Source organism: Rhipicephalus sanguineus, chromosome 8, assembly GCF_013339695.2.
Source record: "Rhipicephalus sanguineus isolate Rsan-2018 chromosome 8, BIME_Rsan_1.4, whole genome shotgun sequence".
In the NCBI taxonomy this organism is placed as follows: domain Eukaryota; kingdom Metazoa; phylum Arthropoda; class Arachnida; order Ixodida; family Ixodidae; genus Rhipicephalus; species Rhipicephalus sanguineus.
The window spans coordinates 3,982,262-4,004,511 of record NC_051183.1 but is presented as its reverse complement, the minus strand read 5'-3'; the positions used below and the strand labels follow the sequence as shown (position 1 = coordinate 4,004,511).

The 22,250-nt window shown below is 46.8% G+C and overlaps 1 protein-coding gene across 1 annotated transcript in view; it reads right to left on the bottom strand.

Moving 5' to 3' along the window:
- Nucleotides 1-732: 732 nt before the first annotated feature.
- Nucleotides 733-22,250, bottom strand: part of LOC119402510 (uncharacterized) — a 51,656-nt gene continuing 30,138 nt past the window's right edge. The window contains exons 4-9 of the mRNA XM_049418679.1: nt 15,429-15,556; nt 14,597-14,646; nt 13,384-13,531; nt 3,970-4,137; nt 2,093-2,237; nt 733-936 (exon numbers count right to left, since the gene is read on the bottom strand). Coding sequence (XP_049274636.1) covers nt 733-936; nt 2,093-2,237; nt 3,970-4,137; nt 13,384-13,531; nt 14,597-14,646; nt 15,429-15,556 — 843 coding nt within the window. The remainder of the gene's footprint in view (nt 937-2,092; nt 2,238-3,969; nt 4,138-13,383; nt 13,532-14,596; nt 14,647-15,428; nt 15,557-22,250) is intronic.

Genomic DNA, 22,250 nt, shown 5'->3' with positions numbered 1-22,250 from the left:
GGAAGGAATGTGTGAAGTCGCGGGAAACCTAACGCTTGTACACATATGACTGGCCTACCTTATCCGCAGGCTGTGTTGACTAATGTTTGTTAGCTACGACCACAGGTCGCTAAGGTTGGTTATGTAGGTAATTGAAGGCATTCAGAGGTAGCCTGAGATAATGATAAGCTACTTATTTTTCATCTACCAATGAATCGCATCTAAATCCTCGCAAACGTGAGAGTGGAGCAGAAATGCCAGGCATGGTTGCCATAGCGACCAAGTAGATTTGACATCCTGCTCCTTTGGTAAATTAGGCTCATTAATGCGACAAATGACCCGTATTTGTCACGTTTCTTCAAACGTACTTAGGTGCAAGCTATTTCTGTGAATCTAAATGAACAATCGTCTACGGCCGCTATTTCACAGTGCCTCCGCGGTGCTCAGTGATTACGGTGCTCGGCTACTGATCCGAAAGCGCGGGTTCGATCACGGCTGCGTCGGTCGCATTTCGATGGAGATGAAATGCATGAGGTACGCGCGTACTGCGTGACTTGAAGGCACGTTAAAGAACCTCGGATAGTCGAGAAATTATGTAGAGCCCTCCACTACGGCGTCTCGCACAGGCTGAGTCGCTCTGGGGCGTTAACCCCCATAATCCACAAACAGCTTATTTTAGCAATCGCGTTTTTCTGTATCCCTGATTTTCGGTTCAAGAGTTATTCAAGTTCCATTGTCTCGAATATCTACTGTTTAAATGGCTAAACGAAGTGAAACCAGGTACAAGTGGTCTGTGAGGGAAATGGTTGTCAAACATTGCTTTACCATATCCTTTCCGCAAGGCGTGTGGTCCAGTGCTTCATCTTCCCTAGTCATTGTCTCGGGGTTAGTACGATAGTAATCGTACCATGTATATTTGTTGTATCTACACTTCACCCTGCACGTCATAGGGTTGACCTAATGGAAAACAACGAAAAACGGGGTTTCGTTAAGCCCTTTACGTCGCATGTCACCTGAACAAGTGGCGCCGTAAGTGCGCTACTTATTCCAGGTGTTTTAGGGAGTGCGGTAGAAATATGCGAAGTAGAAATAATGTGGTTCTTTTATGCAAAACAGTACTGTTAGAAGTGACGCGCACATTTAGAAATTGAGTCATAGCGACTTATTCACTAGCACGTCATATTATGAATAATATATTAGTACCATTTAGGTGATGAGGACTTATTAAGGCGTGTTGACATAGAAGTCATGAATTCCAAGTATCTGCCCCGTAAAACAGGCTGTAAAACCTCTGGTGCCTCAGAGTCTGGTCGTACATATAAAAGCTTAGAAGTAGCATTTACGGTTATCCTTCATGCATATCATCACAGCCCTCCTATCTCTCTCAGAAAATATTAAGTGAACTGACAATGTATTGCACCACAAATTTGCGTGCGGACATTTGGAACCTATGCTAGCCTCAGAAAAACATCAGCAGTGGTTATGGTTGGTTGGCTTCGATTCCACAGCTGTGATATCTGCCTTAATTAAGGTAATTTGTAAGAAGTACCTAGGTGGTAGCCCAGCCCAGCAATCTGCCGGAAATGAATAAAAGTTTTTTTTTCTTCTTCTTCTTTAGTCTACGTAGGTACTCTCTCGATTATTGTTACACAATTCGTGGTATCTTATCTTGGGACTATGCTAGCCTCAGAAAAACTTCTGCAGTTAATATGGTTGGCTGCCTTCGATTCCACAGTAGAAATATCTCAGTTAAGGCAATTCGCAAGAAGTCGTTCAATGTACTAGGTACTTTTTTGCTAACTGTTGCGCAATTTCTTGTGTCTGGTGTTTAACTATGCCAGCCTCAGGAAAACTTCTGCAGTGGGTATGGTTGGCTGGCTTCGATTCCACAGGTGATTTCTCAGTTAAGGCAATTTGTAAGAAGTCTTTCAATGTACTTAGGTACCTGCTCGCTAATTTTTGCACAAGTTCTGGAGTCTGATAGCGCAAGTAATGCGTCCACGTAGCAATTACCTCTTAGTGCCTTGTACACTTACTTCGTGAACTGTCGTCTTAATATTCGCTCAAGCAATACTACGTAAATAAATAGAAGTAAATGTTCTTTTCGGCTCACTTCGGACTTGTCAAACTCCACGTAGGATTTATCCTCTCGGTATATGTTCATACAAAACTCCTTCATGCTGACGGCCATTCCAGGGTAGACGTGCTCCACCACATTCTCCTCGTCGCCGTGCGCCCAGCACTTCGGTCCCCTAAGGCTGAAGAGAGTGAGTTTTTGACGAAAACCTGCTCGATGTGCACTGGGCTTGACAGACATTACAGCGGGCTTTGTGAGAAAATTCTGTTAAAGGGATACAGGAGAAAAAAATAATTGGCTTAGGTTTAGGTTATCTAAGCCTAGTTATCACGTGCGAAAGGCATGTTCGAGTTGATGCGCTCTTCAATAAACCTCGCCTTGTTTACGCTGCTCAGCAGTATTCGAAGATGGCATACACAAGCACGTGTATACGGCATTGGTTGAGCTCTTACAGAGGGTTTGAACGACGGAACAGCGCTAGAACAAGACGAAAACGAAAGGACATTATTCCCCTCACTGGGTGCTATTCTGGACACTGTCAAATACCGCCATATTGTCAAATTTTGTAATGGCGACATGTTAGCCAATCAGAGAGGTCATGGCAGTCCTCTGGGCCAATCAAAATTGACTAATGGCGGAATTTGACGATGTCCAGAATAGCACCCATTTTCGGGAGGTGCCACATCGGCCAAACCGGCCGATGTATCAGTCAGAGACTACTAAAACATGCGAACTTGCTTAAGCTGTCTGTGAGCTGTCATCTTGCCGATCACTGTAATAAATGTGATTGTGAGTAAGACTTTAAAGATTGGATACTACTGGCACTTACGCAGAGCAATGCTAGCACTAAGTCTTTGAAGCCTTCTGCATCCAAAATAGTGGACAATGTTGTGTCAGCGTAGCTTCGCTCCCGCTCTGCAAAAATGAAATGATGTACCTATCAAACCTGGGACTTAGTATTTTATACGGCGATATCTTGTTCCTTGATACGTATACTGATTGTGTTTTTCCTGTACATATTGTAGTGGAAGAGCAATAAAATATGGTTCTTAGTCAGCGCCGTGTTTGTGTCCTCTCGTCTTCGTCTAGTTCTAGCGCTGTTTCATCGTTCAAATTCAGTATGTACCAACCAGCCCAATTCAAGACGCTAATTACAGAGGGTGTTAAAGGGGTCATGAACCACTTTTCCAAGTAATGATCTAATGGCCTCAGTATCGGAGTGTACTGCCTCCCGAATCGATTGCCGCAAAAATTTCTCGAATCCGTCAAGAATCAGCGGAGTTACGGGGGTTTGGCGCACGCTCCCAGCGCTTTCTCTCTTTTCTCGTGCCGACGAGCGCACTGGAAGCTAGACAGGGAGGGATGGCATGGGGGAAGAAGTTACGCCAGCGCGCGTCATGAAACGCGATCGCTCTCCCGCTGTGATTCGCTTGCGCGAGTGCGGCGCCGGCAAGTGGCGGCATTCCGCGGTAAGAAGCGCATCTGATCCGAACGCCGCTCTCGATTTACGTCGGCTATCGGCCAATAAGCATGCTATGTCTTTGCGACGTACAGCGGACAGACGCCCCGCCCACCGACGAGAGTGAGAACCGGCCTCTGTTTGAAAAGAGGGTGCCTGGGGAAACGGCAACTTCGCGCTCCGCTTGTGGCCATTACGCGGCGCGCACGACTGTAATATTTGGCAGAGCAGTTCATAGCCGTGTCAGCTTTCCGCAGGATGTGTTTTTTCAATCAGCCCAAGGGGTGCTTCATGACCCCTTTAACGAATGTCGAATTCTTTATAGGTTACATTATTATCATGAAATGATTCGGTGTTTAATTTCTTTAGTGCCCCTTTAATGAGCATCCTCAAACAGAGGGAGTCCCTATAGTTATCAGTACAGAGTCGTATGAGAAGTAAACGAGGTCCTCACCGCACTACGAATTCCATCTGTTGCAAGCTGCACCATGAGAAGACTTGGTGGTTGGGCCCTTTGTTCACGTAGCTCATCATATATCCGTCATCCCAGGGGCAATTTTTCGAACCAGGGTGACCAGGAATGCCCGCATCTGGATCGCTTCCGTCGTGGCGAGCACCGAGGCTTAAGAAAAAAGGAATGTCAGTGAATGACGGAAAAAGCTTGGGAAAAATGGCGTTGACCACGTAGTTGCATAATAGCACAGTACAGAGAAATCTCGCGCGGGTGTCTACGGAAGCTGCAACGCATGGTGCTTCAGCCAGCACGGGAATGATAGGTAATACATGGATTTGCCTAAGCTTCACTCTTTCGTCTCGCGTGGCCTGGAGCCGCTTTGTCGCAAGACAAAGTTCAGGAAAAGTACAACAGTCTCACTTCACCACTTTAACCCTTTTAGCAGATCAATTCAAATTAGCTCACGAGGTTCACTAAGAGCCATTCTTTTATCACAAACAAAAGCCAAAACACAACAATAAACAAAGCCACAAGTGCGTTCGAAGCCGCAAGCACGAAGTCTAGGCAAATCCATCTACTACCCATCATTCCCATGGCGGCTGAACGATGGGAGCGCCACAGTTTCCTTTAGTAAATATTGTAGGGAACTCTGTGGCATTCAAAACACGAATGGTACCAAAATTACGTTACACGATGTCATCAGCAGCGTCTTGTTGTGACGTCATTAAGATGTCATAATTTACGTCATGCCCTGACGTCATATGATGATGTCATCATATGATAGTGTCGCTTGGTCAAAGGTACTTCAGGGTCGGGGTGGGAACAACAATGCAGTCGACTAAGAACTTCATAGTAATTTAGGGTGTCTTTTGAGATCGTAGGTTCTGGTGTGCGCTCTACATAGCGCTGCTTAAAGAGTCAGTGAATTTTAATATGTAGAGATTGAGTACAGCAACGTCTGCTGTCGGGCTAGTTGGTGCGTACGCATAGGAAAGGAAATCTTAGGCACAAAACAAAAACATTGACGAGAGTAAAGGCACGCACAAACACAGAACTCGCAACTGAATTTTATCCTTCCGCAGCGTCGCTTCATAAACCCCCAAGAACGCGCACAATATGACAACAAAAGATCTTAAAAACGGCAGGAAGTGGAAGATGGAAGCTGCGATGAAAAAATCCGTAAAACAGGGGGTGGATGCTCGAGCCAACGTTTCGACAAGTGGACTTGTCTTCTTCAAGGCTGGAACTGATTTCCTTAGCTATCGTGTGTATATGCTTCGTGCCCTCTCCACCGAGAGTGATTACGTCCATCATATAAAATCTAGTTTCACCTGCACTAGTTCAAACGTTATCTACATGATCGAATGTTCATATTGTCAAAAACGGTACATTGGCGAAACGGGACAACCTGTTAATGTTAGATTAAACGGGCATCGCGCGGACACAGCGAAAAAGTTACCCAAGGCAGTGGCACAGCATTTTAATGTAGCAGGTCACAACTTCGAAGATCTCAAACTTTACATACTTCAGTCAAACTTCCGGTCCCCAAGAGACAGAAAATATACAAAGTCATACCTTATTCACAAGTTCAGTACACTCCAGCCAGCAGGCATTAACGTTTCTAAGGGGGCTCTCGAATCTATTCGATATGGTACATACACAACGAAAACGAATGAGAGTTAATCCCTTCTTCTAGGCATTTCGAACCTACTATTGTTAAAATGCCACGTGCTTCCATTGACAATCATTCAGTGAAACGTACACCCTCCCGTCCCCCCCCCCCGCCTTTTTTTTTCTCGTTCCTTATGACTCACCCAGTCGTCGCGGTGGCCTCTCCCCCCACCCCTTCTCCCCTCTTTTGGAGAGGGCACGAAGCATATACACACGGTAGCTAAGGAAATCAGTTCCAGCCTTGAAGAAGACAAGTCCACTTGTCGAAACGTTGGCTCGAGCATCCACCCCCTGTTTTACGGATTTTTTCACAACAAAAGATCTTGCAAGATATTGCTACGCTAATGCGACAGGCAGGACGAAAAGAAGAGGAGGACGAAGAGCGCTGGTCTTGCGAGTGTATCGGTGCCAGGCGGCAGCCATTCAGCCCCTTTTGCCCATCAGCCCATCTTCAAATAAACATCTTTCATCATAACAGTTTGGTGAGAGGTGCTGGGTACGATAACGGCGCTCCCTACGAACGACGAAGCACCGATTGAAGAGACGCAGTACGTCGTGATTCGCCGAAGTAGACGAATTGCTGGTCTGCCGCCAGAGATGGATTCCGAAACGGACAACGAGCATCTGGCACCCGCTTCCGGTCTCCCGACACCGGCCGCCTCAGGTCACCCATGGCAACCGTACATCGAGCCACGAACCTTCGCAGGAAAAGCCGGTGAGGATGTGGACGCTTGGCTGAGCTTCTACCAACGGGCAAGTCGGTTCAATGGTTGGAATGCCACCGGTCAGCTTACCAATGTCGGCCTCTTCCTTAAGGGAACCGCATCTGTGTGGTATGAAAACCACGAGGAGAGCTTGACAACGTGGCCGAAGTTCGTCGACGAGATTAGGAAGTGCTTCGGAGATCCGGCGGCCAAAAAGAAGCGTGCCGAGCAAACGCTGATGCAACGCGCTCAGGTTCCTGGGGAAACCTGCACAACGTACATTGAGGAAGTGCTCAAGTTGTGCAAGGTCCTAGACCCTCGGATGACCGAAGAGGACAAAGTGGGTCACCTTCTGAAAGGAATTGCAGAGGACGTCTATCACTACCTCATCGCGAAGGAGAATCTAGAGTCCGTGAGTGACGTCATCCTTCACTGCCGCACATTTGAAGCATTGAGAGCTCGGCGCATCACACCGAAGTTCGGCCGCTTGGCCAACGTAACGACTGTCGCCAGCGTTGACGTCGCTCCAGCCCCGTCTGACCTCGCGTCAATTATCCGCCAAGTGGTGCGGGAAGAGCTCGACCGACGTGAAGCGGCGTCTGTTCCATCTCCTCGGGCTCGGGAGCCTCTTCCTTCGTGCGATCCGAGTGTGACGTCCATCAACGCTGCTTCCGTTGATGCATACAACTTCGCACCGCGTCCAATGGTACCAACCCCTGCAGTGAACGCCCATCTCGGTTACGAGGGCCACGACGGCTTCGTACGCGGCCAATCTGCAGTTTCTCAAACGTGGGACGGCCGCGCCATGTATCCTCCCGCTGGCAATTTCAGCATGTCTCGTGAGCGCCCCATTTGCTTCCAATGTGGCGTCCGCGGCCACGTCGCCCGATTTTGTCCCCAGCGACGTCGCATGGCAGCCCCATCAACTGAGCGACCACGCACTTTCTATCGGCGCAACAATCACCCTGGTGACAGAGCCAACTGGCCTCCCGGCCCTGATAGCAGGACGCCCTATCGGCTGAATTACCGCAGCGACTCGCCAGCTTCCGTGCGGAGCTTGACGCCACCGCCTGGACGGCAACACAGGTCTCCATCTCCTCTACGACGTCTCACGTCCCCACCGCCGGGAAACTAGGCGGCGCGACCGATGGAGGTGAGGTCGCCGGTCATCTTCAGCCACATTCCCCTATGCCTCCGCCAGTCACCATGCATCACAACAAGATTAGTGTTTTAGTGGACAATGTTGCTACGTCAGCCTTAGTAGATACGGGAGCGAGTGTATCTGTCATCAGTCTGGATTTCAAAACCAAACTCGGTCGTAAAGTAATGTTTCACTGGGACAACGCTAACACATTTCGTGCTGTAAGTGGACAATTGCTCCGACCCCTTGGTGTGTGCACAGTGAACGTTTATTTCTCCGACAAGTTATATCAAGCCGAATTTGCAGTTCTTGCTCAGTCTACACATGATGTAATTCTTGGCCTCGACTTCTTACAGCAGTGCGGTGCCACGCTTGACTGTGGGACCGGCGAGCTTTTCCTGCCCCCTCTTGCCGACCGACCTTCTACCTGTTCGCGCACCCTCGCCGTCCTTGAAGATGTCGTCCTCCCGGCACATTCCGTATCCAGAGTTCGAGTAGCTGCTGATAGTGTTGACATTGATGCACTTGCTGCTATTGCCGAACCGGTATCTTCGATCATAACGAAGAAAAGTGCGTTCATACCTCGATGCGTCATCTCTTTGGCCCGCGGAACAACCACACTTTGGGTGTCAAATGTATCTGAGGAGTCTGTTGTGCTACCCAAGGGTATGAGGCTTGCATCGTTTGAAATGGATACCAGCATCGATATAGCAGCTTTAAATAATGACACATCGCACGAAGAAGCCCGAGCAACTGATATTAGCCCTGGTGTTCCTCAAGACTCATCACTTTTCCTGAATATGGTTAACAAGTCACTGACCTCCGAGAAGCGTCAAGTGCTGGTCAGTGTCCTCAGGAAGCATGCGTCGCTGTTTGATTTCAGCCAGGAAGCTAAGGAAGTGTGCATTCCCAACACACGGGCTCGTCACAGGATCGACACCGGGTTAGCGCATCCAATAAGGCAGAAGCCTTACCGCGTGTCCGCGTCGGAGCGTAAGGTTATCGCTGACCAGGTGGATGACATGCTGGCCAAGGGCGTCATTCAAGATTCTTCTAGCCCTTGGGCTGCACCGGTCATACTTGTGAGAAAGAAAGACGGATCCTGGAGGTTTTGCGTCGACTACCGGCGCCTCAATTCCGTGACGAAAAAGGATGTGTATCCGCTTCCCCGTATCGACGACGTCATTGACTGTCTCCACTCGGCGTCCTACTTTTCATCTGTGGACCTCCGATCGGGCTATTGGCAAATACCGATGCATTCCACTGACAAAGAGAAAACAGCTTTTGTGACACCAGACGGCTTGTTTGAATTCAACGTTATGCCGTTTGGTTTGTGCAACGCGCCCGCGACGTTCGAAAGGTTCATGGACACGGTTCTGCGCGGCCTAAAATGGGAGATTTGTTTATGCTATCTAGATGACGTCGTAATTTTCGGTCGCACTTTTGCAGAACACAACCAGCGACTTGACGTTGTTTTGACGTGCCTCGAACAGGCTGCCCTTACCCTCAACTCAAAGAAATGCCAGTTTGGCCAACGAGAGGCGCTAGTACTCGGACATCTAGTGGACAAGCACGGCGTACGGCCAGACCCACAGAAGGTTGCCGCAGTAAGCAATTTAAGCAACCGCAGTCGCAACGCGAGTTAAGAAGTTTCTTAGGTCTTTGCTCGTACTTTCGACGTTTTGTGCCCAATTTTGCCGAAACTGCGTACCCTCTGACCTCATTGCTACGCAAGGACACGCCTTTCACCTGGACAACGGATTGCGACTCTTCGTTTCGGCAGCTAAAGTTCCTGCTCTCTTCCGGACCCATACTCCACCATTTTGACCCTTCTGCCACAACGGAAGTGCACACCGACGCAAGTGGAATTGGCCTCGGTGCCGTCCTCATCCAGCGTTTTGGTGACGCCGAGCATGCCATTGCGTACGCCAGCCGTTCGTTGAGCAAGGCCGAACAGAATTACACCGTAACGGAGCAAGAGTGTCTCGCTGTAGTTTTTGCTGTCCAGAAGTTCCGCCCGTATCTCTACGGCCATCACTTCACGATTGTTACCGATCATCATTCGCTATGTTGGTTAGTTGGTCTCCGTGACCCGTCTAGTCGCCTTGCTCGGTGGGCGCTACGCTTGCAGGAATTTGACTTTACGGTCCGTTACAAGAGTGGCCGCCAGCATGCCGACGCCAACTGTCTTTCGCGGCTCCCGCTACCCACAACTGCTTGTGACGCCGACAATTTTGATGAATTTCTAGCCGCCATTGACGATACACGTTTTCCCGACCTCGCCACCTTCAGGAAAGAACAACGTGACGACCGGCACTTGGATGCCCTTTTCGACTCAGCTGCTCAGCCGACAAACAACAATGGCTTTGTTATGCAAGATGACCTGCTCTATAAAAAGAATTACGTGGCTGATGGTGCACGCTTACTATTAGTGGTCCCCACAAAGTTGCGACGAGACGTGCTCCGCGCTATGCACGATGACGGGACCGCTGGCCACATGGGTTTCGCCAAAACGTATCACCGCGTTCAAGGTAGATTCTACTGGCCTAGAATGAGAAGGACTATAGAAAAGTATGTGGCCAGTTGTGACAAATGCCAACAATTCAAGCGCCCGAACACTGCACCGGTCGGACTCCTTCACCCTTTGACACCACCCTCAACACCTTTCGAAATGGTCGGAGTGGATCTTGTCGGCCCTTTCCCGCGCTCATCAAACAACAACCGTTGGGTCATCGTTTGTGTTGACCACCTGACGCGTTATGCGGAGACCGCAGCAATACCAACAGCCACGGCAATCGATGTTTCGAGTTTCCTCCTGTCTACAGTCATACTTCGCCATGGACCACCTCGCATTATTGTGAGTGATCGTGGACGCCAGTTCGTTGCCGACGTGGTCGAAGAACTCTTGCGTCTCTGTGATTGTCGATTTCGCCACGCGACCCCTTATCACCCGCAGACAAATGGTCTCGTCGAGCGCACGAACAGAACGCTCACCAATATGATTTCTATGTACGTCAATTCAAGGCATAAGAATTGGGATGACATCCTCCCCTTTATTACGTACGCCTACAACACAGCGAGGCATGAAGCCACTGCCTACAGCCCCTTCTATCTTCTTTACGTTCGACCACCTCGACTCTTCCTTGACACCATTCTGCCATTTCATACTCATGTGGACCTTTCTATTGCCCAGACTCTCTGCCGCGCAGAGGAGGCACGGCGTGTAGCTCAGCTTCGTACGCTGGCATCCCAGGACCGTTCCAAGATCGCCTACGATTCACGGCACAAGGACGTATCTTACGACAAAGGCGACATAGTTTGGCTCTGGACGCCGCTTCGCAAGCGTGGCCTGTGTCAAAAGTTTCTGGCACGTTACACCGGCCCCTTCGTCATCGTCGATCGCCTCAGTGACCTCACGTACTCGATAGCTCGTCTCCTAAACCACGGCTACCGTTCTCGGCAGACGCAACTTGTTCACGTCGCGCGCCTAAAGCGCTGTCGTCCGCGCGACTCCGCGTTCACGTAGCCGTTACTCGCCCGGCGGGCTTCGTCTGTGGAGGGAGGAGTGCTACGCTAATGCGACAGGCAGGACGAAAAGAAGAGGAGGACGAAGAACGCTGGTCTTGCGAGTGTATCGGTGCCAGGCGGCAGCCATTCAGCCCCTTTTGCCCATCAGCCCATCTTCAAATAAACATCTTTCATCATAACAATATGAACTACGCTTAATCACATCCTATCAGCTAGAAATGAAAGTCATTTTCAAAAAGAGACAATGAGGGAACGCTGGTTCCCAATTTCTTGATCTACGTAGCCTCCCCTAGCCCCCGGCAACCTTGTCTCTGCTTATCCGTAAAATGCGCGTGTTATTCAGCAAAGGGTTACACGTACACTCCTCGCAATGATGCGGCAAATGCGAACCTATGTCTCTCATTTCTTAATTAAAGTTCATACTACGTGAAAAGCGCGGGAGAGACGCAAAGACAAGGAATCGATGAGGACAAGGACTTCTTTGTCTCTTTGTCTCTCCCGCGCTGTTTCCGTGGCTACAGAGTACCAACTAGCCCGGTCACACACCTTGAAAGTTGAAAACAGAAAGTGGGAGGACAAGCACTGTCCCTGTCGTCTTTCCCCCTGTCGTCAGCTGTCGCGATTTTTCTTGAAGTATTAGAACTATGTGTCCAGGTCCACGTTGCACAGAACTCATATTTTTTCGCATTACGTAAGTGGTGCTAATCCAGCGTGCTCTGAATTCGCTTCCCGCCGCTTCATGTCACGAATTTGAAGATTCAGGCAACACTATGCACAAGAAACTACGATGTTGCAGATGGTAAGAACATTACACGCTTAACGCAAATGCTGTGCTTAGGGACAACTTTTCTTGGCGATGCTGTGGAAGCTACAGAAATGATTTGTATGCCTGCTTGCGCAGCAAGAAATAGTACCTAACTTTCTTGATAATTGCCTCATTTCTATTGCTGAAATAAATACTACTTTGTTTATTATGAGGCTGAAACAGTTACGTGAAGTGGTAGGTAAAATAAAATTATTGTTCACTTTGCAAGAATTTCTTTTTTCCATTTCTTGGACAGCGCCACGTTTTCTGCACGCCTTTTCCAAGGCAAACATGGCCTGCGCCTGACGTGTGTTGGTCCGTGTGCGGCCGCAAACATCGCCGTTTTGTTCTCCAAGAAAAATATACTGGAAATGTGACACTGAAACGTACGCTGAACAATCTAAATGTCTCTCTCCTATTCACAATTTTTTATGTATATGTTTTTTTCAACGCGTGAACGCTGCGAGCAAGCAATATGGCAACTGGAGCTGCAATCGACTGCAAGCTACCGTACTGCTAGCGGGGTGACACCAATGGCCTGTCTCCGCAGCCAAGGTGAACACTTTCACCCTGCTCTGAAAACGAAGGCAAGGCAGCTTTTGCATTGTCGTGACAGTGATACGAGATAAGAGAGTTGCTAGTCATCTGCAGTTAGATGCTCCTGTTACCCTTGAGCCACCTAGTTCTGCATTTTTCACCCCGCCCACTACAAGCACGTGTGGTACTGATGACAAAGAGAAGGGTTCCAGCTCGTTACGGCCCGAACACAAGAGGAAAGGTACACAGCACAAAGGCTGAACTTACAACTGCAGCTTATTAAAGTAAGCATGCTTGAAGAACCGACAGCAGTAGTCATGCAAAAAACTTGGAGGACGCTTGAGCTTCGCTTTCAAGAGTATAACATGATGGCGTATAATCGGGCCCCGTGCGCATCGCCTTCCCAATTGCTAGCCTGGCTTCGGCTCTCGGTGCATGCCTCAACCATGCCGCAAGGAAAAGAATTTCTGTGCGCGTATCATTGGCCGTTTGAAGCAATCCTAGAATGCCTACTGCAAGTACAGCTGGTACAGTCGCGCAGTTCACACTACGCCATAATTCTTCTTTTCGCGAATCAGCGAAGGGCCCACTACGCGTTCGCAAAGCAACACGAGAACCTACACAGCTGCTCACTTTGTTGATGCTTTTGCTGCTGTTGAAGATTAAATATGTCTGAGCACTTTGTAATGGGTGGGCCTTTAAAACACCCACTCGTTGCGCAATTCAAATGTTTTTACTCCTGGCGCGATTCAACGCTTCTCTTGTAACGGCCGAACGAGTTGCAGCCGCGGCGATAAAAAAGGAGAAAATGTAAAAGGCAGGCGTGTAACTGAGGGCCGCACATGCTCAGATGTGGCCCATCTCAAATTACGTGCAATCTGTTGATGTCGCCAGTGCAGTCCGGAGCCCGATGCCCCGGTGTTCTAGACAAGCGTGTTGACCTCCGCACGAGCGGCCACGCGCTCCCACTGTCGCATTTCAATCCGTGAGTGCCGTACAAACAAACACAAGGAAAAGAAAAAACTTACATGTGACAGGTTTCGTGTGTGAACGTGTGCATCCCAGTGAACAGTCCTGCCTCGTCTTCGCCCAGGCCAACAAAGGTCGACTCGCACACACTGGCCACGAAAGCGATTCCTGAAAGGACGACAATCCGGTAAGATGCTGTGGCGTATTCTTACGGCAAACGCGATGGTTATGCCTGAATGTGACCCGTTGTCGTAGCCTAGCCGCTAACTGTGGCGTTGCACACGATGGTGTGGGTACCATTCACCGATCGTGGCAGTAACACTTCGATAGGGGCAATATGCAAGAACACCCGCGTGCGTATCTTTAAGTGCGCGATTTAAAAATTCCAGCGTGCCAACTTAATCCTGAGTCATCCACTGAGGCGTGCGTAGTGATCATAACGTGGTTCGGCCAAAGAACCCCGCAACATATTTTATTGCGCTAAAATGTTCAAGAGAATGCATATCCAGAAACTATTAGGGCACTGTTGGTTTAAAAGTTACCCCTGGGCTTCTTTCGGGGCGTTTCCTTTTTTTATTTATCTTCATAAGTACGACAGTTATGATGGCAACAGTTCAACATGACGAGCCACCTTGAACCACGGTGCTAAAGTGACAGGAGAGGGGCGATATTTCCTTTCGCACGGAGGTAACCTTTGCGAAGAGCGAATAGTCGCAAATCAATACGTAAAGCCTCAAACAAATGCGTAAGCTCAAATGCCTCCTCAAGATCATGCACGAAAAGCCCAGCGCAGGCGGCAATCCAGATAAGACGACAAATGCCGCGGCAAAAAGACACGTGCTGCTCAAGGGCGAAATTTTAAATGAGCATGTGCTAAAATTAAAAGAAACTGTTTGGACGAACATTGTTTTGACGGTTGCAAGGTTTGTGATTGGCTATGGTTCGAAATTCGTTGTCACCTCTGTATTGTGTGCTGAACAGCTTTGCTTGTGATCCGAATTCACAGAGTGTAATATATCCCAATTTTTTCTTCATGCTGATTTTTATATCAGTCTCTCAAGGCATACTTGGGATATACAAATATTTACCTATTATACGCCACACGAATAGGAATTATTCCAAATGTCCAATATTTGTAGACCAAAGATATGCAGTATTCCATACTGATACCTTTCTTTACACTGGATGGCTGCTAGTTTCTCGCAGTGTAAATATACAAGGGCAATATAAGTGGAAATGCTAAACTCGCACACCGACGATAAGTTCACTTACCGAGACCAGCGGCGGTGAGGTATCCGCCATACCTTGTGTACAGGTCTTCTCTGCGGAAGCAGAAAAAAAATGGCAGGATGGTGGTTTATCAGTGACATAATATATATATATATATATATATATATATATATATATATATATATATATATATATATATATATATATATATATATATATATATACACACTTCAATATGCTGATTTTCAACAATTGAACAAATATGAACGCTAGAGTGGTTTGCGTTCGTGGCCACTGGTTTCTACATAAGTTTCCTCGTAATTAGCGGCATCGTCGGCGACATCGGATTCGTGCCCAGTGCCACCATGCAAGGCATGGTGGCACTGGGCACGCAACACAGTGGGCATGCAACACAGTGGGTGCTTTCCTGCTTTTGGGTGCCACATACGCAGCAATATAGGACGCAATGTTTTTTACGGCCTGAGTTTTTAAGGCATAGTGGAATGCAGGATTTTCACACAGTGAGTGCTTTCCTGCTTTGGGTGCCACATATGCAGCAATATAGGACGCAATGTTTTTACGGCCTGAGTTTTTAAGGCATAGTGGAATGCAGGATTTTCAAGAGAAATTACACATCCGCTTAGCCTTTTACACCAGCTAGATGGCAACTGACATACCATTACTTGCTATATTTTCATGGGATTATCAAGTCAGAGATGGTTTGCTCTGATTGTGGTAGGTGTGTAAACACAACAGGGATTCCTAAGGGTGTTATCAGCTTGTCATGCCTATCCTCTCTGATAGTGCAGCTGGTTATTACAAAATGATGCGCGATTGCCACACTTATATGTATCAACTGTGTGAAGAGACGTACCCAGTAAAGAGGTATACGAAATCGGGATTGCCGTAGGCACTTTTCTTAGCCTGGGCGTAAGATTGTAACTTGTTTACGGTGCCACGATCATAAAGATATCCCTCTTGGCGATCAACATAGGCATCTTCCTAAAGGGAGAAGCAAAGAAAAAAACAACTAATATTGGAGCGTGGTTTTGAACTGCAGAAAATTATAATATCGAAAAAGCGGGAAAATTTACCGTGTTAAATTCCACTCCGGATACCATTATTTGAATTTGCGGGTATGATGTAGCGGCTAATCTCAAGTTTGCCTGAAATATAGGATACATTTAAAAAATTTGTGTAAATACATTCTTCAGCGGAGATAGAAAAAAAGCAAATAATAGTTTAGCAAAGAATAATTTGGAGGTTGTGGTTCAATTAGCTACCATCATGATAGCGGGTAGCTGTTCATTTTAATCGAGCTAGTATTCTGCGCATTTTACGCTCACGGTCTGTACAGAAATTTATACTTGTAGTAAGAATCGAATGCGTACAGATGAACTTACAGAATTCGACATGACGCAGAGGTACCACAATGCGTGTCTTGTGTGGACGAAGTGTTTGTGATGATGTGTGTCTAAAATAAAGAACACCTCTACTTTTACAACTCTGGGCACGTAGGCATCGGACCGGTATGTTCTCTCATTGACTGATGCCTCTCCATCTGAAATAAAGGGAAGCTAGATTAATGCAGCAAATATCAGTGTCAAATCGCAATATGTAGCATGGCGCGCAATCAGATAAGAGCTGTAAAGGGTTATTTAGTGCGTATGCCATTCTAGCTGCCTTCACAAGAACTCAAGTGATCATGGTATTAACTGAGTAAAGTGGCTGTCATAGCCATCTGTTTAGGCACCTTCAAAGCTGTACAGCCGCCAACATAAGTTTAAAGACCACGGGAGCCCGTGACAGTGTGCATGCGCGCGCCGTCTAACGGTGCCTGCTGTAGAGTCTCGCGGTGCACATTCTAGAAAACTAATTAATAACTTAATTTAAAGACTTGTAGGAGTAATTTTGCTGCGCACACTGCCACCGGGGCTCCTGGGAGGTTGGTTAAATGCAAAGTGAAAGCGTAGTGGTTGTCCATGGTCAAACCTATACACAAGTGCCCCGGGTTGTAGTGACAATACCTCTGAGTGTAGCCAAGCGCACCGCTACACACTTCTAGTTCCTCTGTTCAGCTTGAGAACGAGCTTTCATACGTCGAGCAGCATGAGAGGGGGGTCACGTGACCTTTTCGATGGTCGCAAATGTACTGTTACAGTGGCTACAGCACTGCCCCAAACTTGCCTAGGTAACTCTATGTCGAGCGTATAACTAAAATAAGAGCTAGGTGGGCAAGTGGGTTTGGGTTCGTTCGAACGTTGCCCGTCCTTCATTATGCATATCTATACACTTTTGGCTAGTGCCATTAAAAATAGCATGAGAACAAAGCTTCCCTATAGCCATACACACGGCATTCAAGTTGATGTCGCTATAGAGAAGCCTTGTGAAGTTTTCTCACCGTGTGGTTTGTAGCTGATAGCTTTATCCAACATTTGTTTGTGCTCAATTTTGTATATTGCGTGGGGAACGGCTCCAGTAACCGACTTCTCGCTGAACCGCATTGGTTCGATTCTGTGATCCGGACCAAGTATGCCTCTCTGCCGTGAATGAAAGAAGACAATATTGTAGCGAATTTCGTGTTTATTTACAAAACATGCTACGCACACCAACACCTACTGAGAACATCACTAGTTCAAAATGCGTAAAGTATGGAATATTTTACGGTGGCACGTTATAAAAAGATAAGAGCGAAGGCGAAAAAGACGTGTGCAGTTGCGCTCAACGTGAAAACCATAGGAAGTGCGGAGCAATTATTCGCCTGTCCTTTAGCGACGCTCGCGTTCACAGGTAAGCGCGCGCTCTTGTTTCAAACGGGCAGCCTCCTCGGCGTCTATGGCGGGAAAGGAAACCTTTATTTGTGATGCATTGGCACCCTCTTTCCCTCCTGCTCACCCGCACTGCACTTTTGAATGCGGGAGGAAAACATTGTGGCAAATTCTGTGCTTATTTATGAAATTGTCTACGCTCACCGACACCTATACTGTGAACATCACTGGTTTAAAATGCGCAACGTATAGCATATTTTATGGTGGCACATTATAAAAAGCTAGAGCGAAGGCGAGAAAGCATCATAAGTTTTAGCACAAGCTTTCATCTCGAGGTTAGCAAAATGCCGGTTGTATATTTTTTTACCGTTTTTATGGACACTTCGTAATAACGTCCCTATAAATACATCATCGCACTAGGGTAGAAACATGACAGTCGCATATATTTTCATAGCCGGTGACTCCACATATTTACGGCCTTACGGGCTTGACTTCCTCGAATAATATGTATACCGCATTTTTTTTTTCGCACTATACTCAGTTGCGCGATACTCACAAGAGCCTATATAACTTGCAAACAAACTATTTGCTTGTGACACAAATCCTTGCCTCGCGGCACTAGAATCGTCTGTGACACACGCGTGCATTAAATTGTGCAGAAAAGCGTATACCGTACCATCGTCACGCCGCTGTGATTGGTCGTTACCGTGAGTGTTGCAAGCGCTCTTTCGTCTTCATACAAATCTTTATTGATGTCTTCACCACTGTACTGAAATTTGTAGAAAAGATACTTGGTGGCACAACATACTTAGTCAAAACACTTTTTTTTTCTCGTTTATAAACAGAAAGATTCCATGCGCGCAGAATTGTTTCACCGAGAAGTCATTATTTTTTAAGTCAAGGAACTTTATGTCGAAAAGAGACGTTCGTACGTTATATAAAACGACACGCGGTGGCTTCAAAGTTTTCTGGAAACGAACAGTTTGTATGAAATAGAGCCCTCAAAGTGCGATTGACATTGAGACGTGGTTAGCAGCGACAGTGTACAGCTATCGCAACTAATGTTACCATCGTACATCCCCACTGCAGTTTTCCGGCTGCGCTGAGTCACATTATATATAGTGCGTTCCTCAGGCTACCAGGCCGACTACACCGCTAATTCTTATACCGGGAGTACTTATGGCCTCCGTCACATATATAAACTTAGCATTAATGACTTATTTTTCTATCTAGTCTCAGTTTGTCAGGCTATAACTCAAGCTGGTCTGTTTTCGTTACTATTTCTACAGTGCACGAGCAGGTGTGCCGCAACAGGTGCAAATGCTGTAATGAACTATTTAAAGGTTTAACGACTAAACTCATTGCATCGAGCGAACTATTGTCTTACGTTGTTGTAAGCACGCATCATTTTCGGTGTTTGTACCTTCCTTTATCACCCTGTTTTTCTTTCTTTTTTCTATAACTTAGAGTAGCGGTCCAGCACGTTCACTCGTTCCTGCTGTCCTTATACAGGGGCATAGCCAAAATACTTTTATGGGGGAGAGGGGGGCTCAACAAACCTTCGTGTATGTTCGTTCGTGTGTTTGTATTTATGGGGGTATACATACATATGCGCAGACAGAGAGAAGCAAGAAAAGACAGGGAGGTTAACCAGACGCACGTCCGGTTTGCTACCCTGCACTGGGGGAGAGGGATAAATGAGGCGAAAAGAGAGGCAGAAGAAAAGAGAGATGAACAGAATCACAAGCGCACTTGGGAGAGCACATCCAGTTTACAGGCGGTTGCACAGATCTCTTGGCCTTTGGTATTTCAGTAGCGCTTCCATTGCCTTCTGTGCCTTCGAGACACATGTCCATGATCCTAGAATCTGGGCTATAGAAAATGGCCTTGAGTCTAGTCTACAGGCTACAGACAAGGACAAGAAAGAGACACACGAGTGCTAACTCTCAACTGTTTATTTTTGAAAGGTACGATACATTTAAGTACCCAAAAACCCGCATAGAGCATGTGCTGCGCAAGTCATGTGACGCACTGGCTGTGCGGTTTTACCATACGTTCATAAATTTTACCACGGCCTAAAAAAAGTTGGCGGAAGGTATGGCATTGAAGTTGTTTTCAGCGCCCCACTAAGGCGCAACATTTGTGCCAGGCCATTGCTAAAAAAGTTTAAAGCAGGTGAAAGAAAATGTAGCTGTGGCTATCGAAGTTAACGAAATGCCGAAAAGGGGTGGTATATCGGATTCCGTTAACCCGTGGAAGCATGTACATAGGATAGACTGGCCGCTGTATCAACACATGACTCAAAGAGCATGCTAACTCACTGGGGAAAGAAACATTTTCACACTTGTCTGATCATTGTAAATCATGCCATTGTGAACCCGTTTTTCATGATACAGATATCTTGTTTGCACATAAAGACAAACTAACACGTGAAGTTACGGAAGCCTTTTATATCGATAGGTGTGCAAAAAAAAATGCATCAGTCACCCTTCGGTGGCTCTAACAGATAAGGAGTTCGTTTTTTTTTATTCTTTTTAGCCCTTCTGCCAGTGTGTGACATGACTTGCGCCGCACATGCTCTATGCGGGGTTTTGGGTATTTATATGTATCGTTTTTTTTTTCAAAAATAAACAGTTGAGAGTTAGCACTCGTGTGTCTCTTTCTTGTCCTTGTCTTTTATGCGCGCTAAAAAGTTTAAATATGGATTCATACCAACTTGCCCAGTTATCAGTCTTACTGCAATACAGGCTACTCCTCTGGAACAGAACAGGCACTTGAACACGTCTTCTTCAGCTGTGCTCGCTATGACACCCAGTGACGCTCGCTCCCTGTGCTTCTGACCCAACTAGACTCGCATGCGCAAAAATAAAAATATATTATGGGGGAATTGAACCCCTCACCACCCGCTGGCTACGCCAACGACCCTCTGTGCATTCTAATAAACTTTGTCTCTCTCTATTTGTATGTGAAGGTATTATGCCTGGACAACGCGCCATAACATTTACTTCAGTATTGACACATTCCAGGAACTCGGCTTGGTAACCTCGAGACATATCTAACTAGCGCAAAAAAGGCCGAATAAACGGGGCTAGTATATAGAGAGGACAGCGGACGAGCGAAAAAACAGACTTTCACTCCTGTCTATACGTTCACCTTGTCCGTTGTCCTTTTTTGCACCAATTATATATGTCTCAAGTCAGGAATTCGTACCAACTATAGACCAAATTAACTCTCATATCTAACATACACATGCCTTACAGCGCCCCCTCCACTCCACCTGTTGGTTGAGTCCGAAAGAAACAAGCTTCGCAATGGATTAAATGAATGCAAAAAGGAAAATAAAGTGATGACGTGCTTTCTGGTGGTAAATGTGGGCAGTAATCAGTTCTTGGAATGCAACATGAGGGTTCCTCGGCCATCGTCGTCAGAAACCTGTGTGGAATAATTGACTGGGTAAAGGTGTGGGGCAGACTTGGCGCCCCCCTTTGACGGTTAGGGGGATGCCTCCTCCCCCCCCCCCTCTCCCTGCCCCGTGTGCACGCCTATGCTAACATCGGTAACTTAATAGGGTTGGGAGCTGGGCTAGTTGGGTACTGATCATTACCCTTGATGTTACCTATTTCCACTTCCGTTTGAAGCGCGCGTAAGTTACTACCAGTACATCTTATCTTGCTGTTACCCTCGACTGTTTACTTTTTATATTTTTTAAAATGTCTAAGCTACAGAATCATTGTGGTATCGCTTGAGTGTGCGCAAAATTTCTTCTTTGATAAGAATGTATTGACTGTTAATTCATTTCTGTGTCGCTCAGGGGTGCGTGGGTTCATATATATATATATATATATATATATATATATATATATATATAATATGAAGTATTGTTTCTGAAATAAATTTAGTTGCAAGTGTAGCGAGTGTCGTGTATAATGATCGGTAGCTTACTTGTGACTTGTTTGCCGATGTGAAAAGCGTACTTGCCGCTCGACAAGCAGGGAGATTTCTACTTACGAACATCGTGACAGGGCGTCCGTTTGCGTGCTTGAGGACGCGAATCCGGCGGGCTGCTACAACCGTCCTCCTTAAGCTCAGTGTCAAGTTATCATGTACACGAACTAACATCCTTCCTTCCAACGAACGCTCCTGAAGAAATTTCGGATAGACGATTCTCGGCTCTTGAATGCCTGCACAGTGTGGTCTAAGTGTAAACAGCTCGCTTGCCGTATGAACACTCGTGTGAGCAAAAGGACGGAAAACGAGAAGCAGCACTTGTGCCAGCAAGATTTCTATATTTGTGCTGCCGCTTAATGAAATGATGAGCGATCATAACAACGCTCAAATGCGCATCTCAGTTATGAACAGAAGACCGAAACGATGACAGCTCACGGCGTAAATTTTATGGCCAGAAAAAGTTTTGTAATGCTTCTCATCCGACTAATATTTAGCCCGGGTTAATCATTTTGATGCGTTTTTTTTTAGTCGGCGTCATCACTTACGCGTTCGGTCTTCAGATCATTTGTGCCGTTAAGTATCTTCAACAGGTATATTTACACTGTCTTGTCCTTCGGCTTCCTTCAAAACACAGTCTTGTAACGTTGCGCATGGTTTCTGAAAAATCCTACTGCTTCCTAATCCTACGTTTCTAAAGTGACGTCAAATGTGCAGTTTACGTGCTTTATATAAAGTTGAGGCGTTACACTTGCGAGCACTAAAATGTAGGCAGGGCACGAGCCCCAAGACGTAAGCTTCAGGATACGCCATGCAGGACTTAGGACTCTGTGAGCTTAGCTGCGCTTATCCGGCGCTTCTTTCCTAAACCAGTTTCTTTCCTAAACCAGTGACGTTTCGCGATGTGATTGGGAAATATGTCAGGTCAATTAACTCTCACAAACGCTGCCCTCGAATGTACTTTACGCAAACGCATTTGCATT